The sequence below is a fragment of the Borostomias antarcticus genome (assembly GCF_949987555.1).
Source record: "Borostomias antarcticus genome assembly, chromosome: 2".
NCBI classification, from domain to species: Eukaryota; Metazoa; Chordata; class Actinopteri; order Stomiiformes; family Stomiidae; genus Borostomias; species Borostomias antarcticus.
This window is the reverse complement of record NC_140235.1, coordinates 4,964,708-4,972,972: the sequence shown is the minus strand read 5'-3', so window position 1 is coordinate 4,972,972 and position 8,265 is coordinate 4,964,708. Positions and strand designations below refer to the sequence as shown.

General features: G+C 46.6%; 1 protein-coding gene across 1 annotated transcript in view; it reads left to right on the top strand.

The window, feature by feature from the left end:
* Nucleotides 1-248: 248 nt before the first annotated feature.
* LOC311327583 (putative E3 ubiquitin-protein ligase HECTD2) overlaps nucleotides 249-8,265 on the top strand; it is a gene marked incomplete at both ends in the record, with an annotated part of 31,415 nt that continues 23,398 nt past the window's right edge. The window contains 6 exons of the mRNA XM_084460671.1: nucleotides 249-332; nucleotides 5,569-5,707; nucleotides 6,517-6,655; nucleotides 7,234-7,336; nucleotides 7,508-7,597; nucleotides 7,842-7,906. Coding sequence (XP_084316797.1) covers nucleotides 249-332; nucleotides 5,569-5,707; nucleotides 6,517-6,655; nucleotides 7,234-7,336; nucleotides 7,508-7,597; nucleotides 7,842-7,906 — 620 coding nt within the window. The remainder of the gene's footprint in view (nucleotides 333-5,568; nucleotides 5,708-6,516; nucleotides 6,656-7,233; nucleotides 7,337-7,507; nucleotides 7,598-7,841; nucleotides 7,907-8,265) is intronic.

Below are 8,265 nucleotides of genomic sequence, written 5' to 3'. Positions count from 1 at the left end.
AGGTTGCGCACGAGCCCACCTGCCAGAAAGACGGTGACTAGCCCACGGGACAGAAGATGTGATTTGAGTCCAGAATAGGACAACTGACGACGAATTTACCGCTGGGTAGAGTCACAGCCCACCTGTTTAAAAGATGTAGACTCTTGTCTTTGACTGTTATGTAACAGGAGAACTATCCTCAGCGAGTCTGCTGTAGGCTACACGACTTTACTCAAGCGTAATTGAGAATCGGGTCGGGGCTCTCGATGATGACTGAAGATAATTTCGCTCTTTCGGAAGTTGAAAGGGAACGTGCCAGGCTTCCACCAATATTCCAAACATCACCTCTTATGGTAAGTCTGTGCTCATGTAAATCACTTTAGTCTTTACAATCTGTTTTGGTTGTACTGTAGTGGCAACATTTGTAGTGGCTCTCATAGGTAGACTAAATGTGTAATTCCGGCTGTTAATTTGTAGTGATATGCTATCATGATGAGAAAGTTGACGAGTGTGAGGTGTTTATTTAATTTTATTTATTTATGAAGTCAGACCCAATTTCCATTCCCGCACGATGAAATAGAATGATAGTCAATTAAACAATTTCGATTAGCGTGCAGAACAATGAACGCGCGGAACCAGGACGCGAAGCTACGAATTTACGCTCATCCCCAACGGTCAATTTGTAGGCTACCAAATCTGTAACCTAGATACTGCTTCAAAACCCCAAAACTTCACCACACAAATTTGTCATTCAACACTTTGTTTAACTTTGTTCATGGCGACTTGTGTATTGGAAGTGTTTAATGGTCATTCGTTTAGGGCGTTTAAGGACATTTAAGGACATCCCTGTCTTCATGCGACCCCACTCCTATTTAACATAGCCTACATGAGCAAATCTCCTGTCTGTTTCAATTTTCCTCGGACACCATCAGTCTGACAGCATTCATATCTGGCACGGCTACCAGCAGGGGTCCCAAACAGATGGTGACAGGGCCAGATTCTTTAATTAGATAATTAGGCCTGACTTCAGTCTCAATAAGAGACTAGAGATCTCCGCCTCAATAAGTCTGGAGACATCTCCATTAAAAATCATATTGAGTCTCTAGTTGAGAGTAGCGTTTAGAGACTGACTCGTGAGTCAAGGCCTGACTAAACCGCCAATTAGTGATAACACTACGCACTACCCACAACAGCCAGCAAATAGCACATAAATGAACAAATCTCTGTATCTGTCTGTTTCCATTTTCCTCGGACACAGTCTCCCCGACAGCATTCTTATTTGGCAAGGCTAGTGGCAGGGGTCACAAGGTTAATGATGACAGGGACAGGTTTTTAATAAGGTAATAAGGGCCGACTAAATGGCCAAATGGTGATTGTGTGCTCCAAAGGGTATAATAACTTGTAATGTAATATAATATACTGAGGCAGAAGTATGGCCTCTACCATGTATAACTGCACAACTGTTTCTTTTGAATATATTCACTTTTGGAGAGATTCTGTTTTTATTGCTGGAATGAGCTCAGTTTTCACCCTGTCCCGACTCCCAGTGTTGAAACACATTGTTCTGTGCACCCTGTGACAGGAAACAGTACTTTAGAACAGGCTTTTGGCGTTCTGGGGCAGAAATATGACATGTCCTCAGTAACAGCTCATATATACTGGGGGCAGAATTATGACCAACAGCCGAATCCTTGATGGCCTACAGCCATGAAATGCATCTTTTTCTACTTTAGTAGAAATTACGACAATTGCTAAAGTTGCTTTTAAAGGTGCACAGACAGATGTGGTGGTATAGCCTATGTTATCTAGCTTACTGTATGTGAATGAAATACTATCTGAATTGCCTTGAAGTTTCCATTGGCTTATAGGCTAATACAAAATTGTATAGGCTATTTATTTTCCATACTTAAAAAAAAGAAAAAAAGAATTCCGTTTGATAACTGTCCTTTTCGGTAAGTACATTGAATCATTATTGATTTAAAACATATCACAAACAAGTATCCTTTCAGTTTTCTAAAATCATTAAAGGTATAATGTGAATTATTTCCCCCATCTAGTGTCTAAAGATAAGAACTGCAACAACACAACGTATTGGTTGCCAAAATGCCAGAGAATGCACTGTTTCAGTCATACTGTGATAAGATCTTCACTCCGACAGGAACATAACGTTACACTAATCAGTAATCACAATCAAGTATTTCAGAGTGCCATGTAATAAGTTACGTTAGATGCTGTAGTGTGGAGATAACGTTAGGTCTGGCTATGCAGATTCCAAGAAAGATAACGATAGCTAGTTAGCTAGCTTACCGGTCTAGTAGAAAAGTAGCCATGTCACCATGCGACTTTATCCCATGAAACTCCATAAACTCCGTCCAACGAGCAAAGGCTGGCCCGATATCTATCCGACTTTTGCTCCTTCTTCGGTCACTGAGCTTTTGAGATTCGTATCGCACGGTTCGCCGGGGCTTAGGCGCAGAAGCAGGACGACAAAACTCTGCCATTTTACCAAACGTTTAGCTGAAAAGAGTGAGCGGAAGTGGACGGAAATGCTGCCGTTAGCTGGCTACTGCTAATCTCACAGTGGTGAAGCTAGAATAGTACCCGGCAACCCAGCGCGCAGTACCAACGCTGTAATACTATTGGCTGGTATGATATCAACAGTGTCATTGTCGGGCTGTCAAAATTTCATAATGTAATAATTTCAGACAAAATATATTTTTTTTATGGAAAAGCAATACTTTTACTCTGCAACCTTCGCAAAGCCCTATGGATTTTTTTTTTTTTTTTAAATGTTTATTTTAATCCACATATTACATATTATACCTTTAAATATCAGAAACTTGTGTACATACCCCACTCCCTTACACACACACGCACACACACTCATTTACTTTAACCTTTTCTCTCCCCCTCCTCTCTCTGTCCCACCAACCCATCAGGCAGCCGAAGTCACCCAGTAGCATCATTGCCGTGATATCTAGTCTAACCGTCCAAGAGGAGCCGCATGGGGAACAGATTTAGGGGCGAGGCGGCACATTTTTCCACAGACACAGAAGGTTCTTCTCCCATAAAGCACAGACTCTGGCATGGCTGTGAAGAACACAGGGGGAGGGGTGGAGGGAGGGAGGGGAGAAGGAGAAGAGAGGGAATCGAGAAGAGAGAGAATAGAAGAGCAAGGCTATGGAGAGAAGAGAGGAAAGAGAGATGGTGAAGGGGATATAATAAAGGAGATTGAAGAGAGACGAGGCGGATGGACAGATGGAGGAGAGGAGAGGAAATGAAGGGGAGGGCTGGAGGGAGGAGAGCGACGCGGCCGTGTTTTGATCCAGCAGTCGGGGTTTAGAAAGGAAATGCTGTAATTCAGGAGGAGAGGAGCCACACCAAGATTTACTGAGCCCATGATCTGGGTAGTGTCTCGCTCTCTCTTTCACTCACTCACTCACTCACTCACTCACTCACTCACTCACTCACTCACTCACTCACTCACTCACTCACTCACTCACCCAGCCACACCAAGAATCACTGAGCCCATGATCTGGGTAGTGTCTCGCTCTTTCGTTCTCTCTTTCACTCACTCACTCACTCACTCACTCACTCACTCACTCACTCACTCACTCACTCACTCACTCACTCACTCACTCACTCACTCACCCAGCCACACACTATATCTCTGTCTAATCTCTCTCTCTTTCTCTCTCTCTCTCCGAATACAGAACACATTATTCCCATTCTCCGTCCGTATCCAAAATATGTATTATTGCATTCTTCTGAGAAAGGATATTCAAACCTGTTTTTATTAATACCAAATGCCCAGATGGGATAGAGTGGGCCAATATCTCCATTTAGTACAAACATGTGACCTCGTTAGAAGAAGCACTGGACAGATTCGAACTGAAGGAGTGTGTGTGTGTGTGTGTGTGTGTGTGTGTGTGTGTGTGTGTGTGTGTGTGTGTGTGTGTGTGTGTGTGTGTGTGTCTGTGTGTGTGTGTGTGTGTGTGTGTGGCCTCTGAGTTTTGACTAATTGAATAGACAGCAGTGGAAGATGGAGGGGGAGAGAGAGAGAGAGAGAGAGGACACACTTCTGAATCCTCACGCCTATTTGATACTCTTCCAGTTCCTGGGTGTGTCCTGTGGGTGTGTCACTCAGCGAGGGGTTTCGATTTTAATAGCCTGTTATTGTTCAGTGGGCGTATTGTTCCTGTTGTGTGTTCATAAGATGAAAAGCGGGTTTGATCTGCCTTCAGTAGAACACACTGTACCAGGTCACGTCATAAAAGGAGGCTTTTAGCCTTCATCCCTAGATAGACTGAATATTCGCTTGATTCCTCTGAAGAACAGTGAGGATGGCTTGTCATTATTAAACAAAGCAGCAGGGTAGACTGCCCTGGATGTGGTTTGTTCAGTCCTACAGTATCGATAGCCCATGTTGTTTTCACATTAAGAGACTTGATTCGTTTCTCTGTGTTTTAACGTGAAGTGCAGGGCTGGGTTTATGGAGGGGATTTTGTCTCTGTTTTAAAGACTAAGATCACAGGAGTGTCTGAACTAAGTGTGTTTCGCTCGGTCTTTTCACTGTCTTTCTCCCTCTTACGCAAACACTCACTCAGTCTCAGGCACACACACACACACACACTCTCTCTCTCTCTGTCTCTCTCTCTGTCTCCATGTCATCTGTTGGGCATGTGTGTGTTCTCTGGTCGCGCTCAGTGGAGTGTTTTTTCTGTCAGGACCTGCTGCGGTGCAGATGCTGCCAATGGCGTCCTCCCCTTCCCTGTATCCTCCGCTCCTCTCCCCCCTCTCCACCTCCGCGCTCCCCCACATCCTCCTCCTCCTCCTCCACCTCTCCTTCCCTCTCTCCTCTGCCATCGAGACTACACTTGTTTCCTTCCTCCCCTCCTTCCTCTAACTTTAAGTACAGCACACTTACAGAGTTGGACTCCACTCCTTTCCCGAATGTGTGCGTATATCAGAGTGAATGTGGTTTCTTGTGAGTCCTTGGAATAAGTAGCAAGCTGTCGAGGTGTTGAAATTAATCGCTTCTCAGATGCATTGCCATGCGCACGTGACGATTGAATCGTTGACAGGATAATCGTAATCAAATGCTAGCTGTTGTCTGCTGCGTTCAGACTCATTGTGATTGACACATTCAGGAAGTGGTTTAGAGCAGAAGGCGAAGAAGTTGATAGAAGCTGCAGCTAGACTGCAGAAGTATTATTTTTGCTTTTGAGGATGGAACAATTTCACACACAAATATAGACCTCGAATCGAATCGTTGACAGGATAATCGTAAGCAAATCAAAACGAGACCAGTGATGCACAGCCCTAGCGAGTTGTCGGTTAAACTCACTCCCCCAGTATAAATGCCGTACCCCCGCGCCGGTGAAGAGCTAGCTTATCATCGGCGTTCAGTAGCTGGTTAAAACGGTGTCTGTCCCGCGGGCGACCAGGGCTCGAACCCCACCCAGGGCACGCCGAAACGTACGAGTCACGTGTGCACTTGTCCACTTAGCACCACTACTCTGGGATACAATCAAGGTTTGGTATCAGTATGCCTGTCCTCCAGTGATGATGTCATATTCCCGTGACCAGGGTCTGGGGCGCGGCGTGAAGCAGCCCTTCCCCTCGCTGGGCACCTTCATCTCCACGCTGAGCCAGAGGAGGGACGTGGGGGGCCGCGTCCAGGCCGCCACAGCGGGCTCACTGCTCTGTGGACCAGGGGGCCGGCATGGTGAGTCTTTCTCTGTCTTTTCTTAAGGTGTTTTGTGCAACCGGCCCCAGGAAAGGAAGGAAGGAAGGAAACCGTGTGTGTTGAGAGACATTACTGTCTCCTACTGTCGTGACTGAAGCCGGCGGTCTAAAGAAACCCAGCTGGGAACTTGTCTTGAACATTTCAACTTATTTTGTCACCAATTCTGCCAATGCCAGAATAATTATGCATACCTCTGTCAAATGAAATCCATATGAAAGCTTATTTTTCGTCAAACACGAAGAAAACAGTCACACACACACGGGAAATACATATTTGTGCTCAAACACACACTCTCTCTCTCACACACACACACACACACACACACACACTGTCCACAGCCATCTAGTAAGTAGGTTGTTCACATGCAGTTTAGTGTTAATGTGGCCTGATTTAAATCACACTCGTCCACCCAGATTTACTGGACACGCTCTTCTGACCTCCTCCTCCTCGATTTCCATCCCTCCATCTTCAAACAGGATTAAGACGAGGCGTTTTATGTGTCGCTGCAGATAAAAAATAAAGAGCGGTAGAGGAGGTGTGGAGAGGAGAGGGCAAAGAACGGTTGATCCTACAAGGTGAAATAAGGCGGCCTTTAAACTAATCAGCCACTTGGGAGTTGCTGTTTGGTCATTAGTTTGGGAACCGACGCAGGGAGCACTGTTGTGCTATGGTTGCCCCTGGCTACATGTAGAATGCCCTCTGTGATTCCTGACTGATTGCTGATTGACGGCGCGCGCGTGTGTGTGTGTGTTCATGTGCGTGCATGTGTGTCCTTCCTGTCTCTCCAGGGAGGGAGCTGCCCCCTATCGGCGCCGACGTCAGACAGAAACACAGGGTTCCCATCGACACGCTGCCCCCCGAGGTCAGGGCTCCGTTCCCCTCCGACCCCATCATCCCGCTGCGCTCCAAGACCACCAGAGAGTTCCAGTGAGTCTCCACCTTTCACCCCTCTCCGCTAACTTAAAGGTCCCCCAATATGCTCCTTTTCAACTAGTTAATATCGGTCTCTAGGGTCCTCAAAACATGTCTTTGAATATTCTTGCTGAAAATAGCACTCGGATTATGCGTTCTAGCACGCCTCTATAACCCTGTCCAGTCCTGTTCTAGACGGGCTGTTTCTGGGTCAGTCTTTAAATGCACCACGGCTCCTTCCGTACCTCCAGAGGTTCAGACGGTGCAAATGCAGCAGGACGTTTCTGAATGGAGAGGGGAGGGGGGGGGATTCTAATGAGTTATCTTCTGACCTCAGAAGGGGACGCAAATCTGAATTACTTTTTGAATCACATGTTTTCAGAATGTGGCTGCCCACAAAAAAATTACCGGGTGACAAAAAACGTACTTATTTCACAGTTTGTGTGTTAGTACAGTAGGCTCATCAGAGACACTAACACTCTCATCATATCACCTAACTATTACCACCCCACTACTTACAAGCTTGTATAATAGTCGTCTTTACAGTCCTCACATACCGTGTCATAGAGTACATGCTCCTGATTGGTTCTCAGGGAGGACATGGAGAGGGCTACAGTCTCAGGTGACTGGAGGGACATGAGGCAATTCTACCTCACCACCTTCGACTCCTTCATAGAAATCAACGCTGCCTTCAAGGTACAGTAACACAGGAACACACACACCAACACACACACACAAGCCTCGTGGTCTGGCGCTAGCCAGCGCCCCTGACGAGAAAACAGTTGGAGTTGTTGTAAAAATCTGATATTAAAACCATTTTAACGATGGGAAACATTGTATTTTCCCTTCTCTTCGCCCTGTTCTCAGAGAGAGGCCAACGCTCCGTTTAACACCACAGAGGACTCTGGGGTCAACTCCAAGTTTGTCAACGCCGTCTACGACGCTCTGCTCTTCACAGTAAGTACTGGCGCTGGGAGACTCGGCACGGCTCTAGGGAACGCTAAAACAAACAAAAAAAGAGAGCAGGAATGTTTTAATGCGTGTATTAATGGGTGAATGGATAAATGTGGCTTTAAAAAACAAAAAAATTGCCAGGAGAATGCTCCCTTAAAACCCAGAAGGTGTTTGGTTGTTGCTCCTATGTCTGAGCGTGTCCAGGGCTGGGTTGACTCTTGTGTTTGTTGTTTTTCTCCTGCCGTAGCCCCCAGACATCCAGAAGTCTGTGCTGAAGGGTATCATCAACGGCCTGCTGAGGGAGTGGAAGGGGTGAGTGCTGCTCCTCTCTGCTCCTCCATCTCCTCTCTCTCTCTCCGCTCTGCTCCTCCATCTCCTCTCTCTCTCCTCTCTGCTCCTCCATCTCCTCTCTCTCTCCGCTCTGCTCCTCCCATCTCCTCTCTCTCTCCCCGCTCTGCTCCTCCATCTCCTCTCTCTCTCTCTCCTCTCTGCTCCTCCATCTCCTCTCTCTCTCTCCTCGCTGCTCCTCCATCGCCTCGCTCTCTCTCCTCTCTGCTCCTCCATCTCCTCTCTCTCTCTCCTCCTCCATCTCCTCTCTCTCTCCCCGCTCTGCTCCTCCATCTCCTCTCTCTCCGCTCTGCTACTCCATCTCCTCTCTCTCCTCTCTCTCT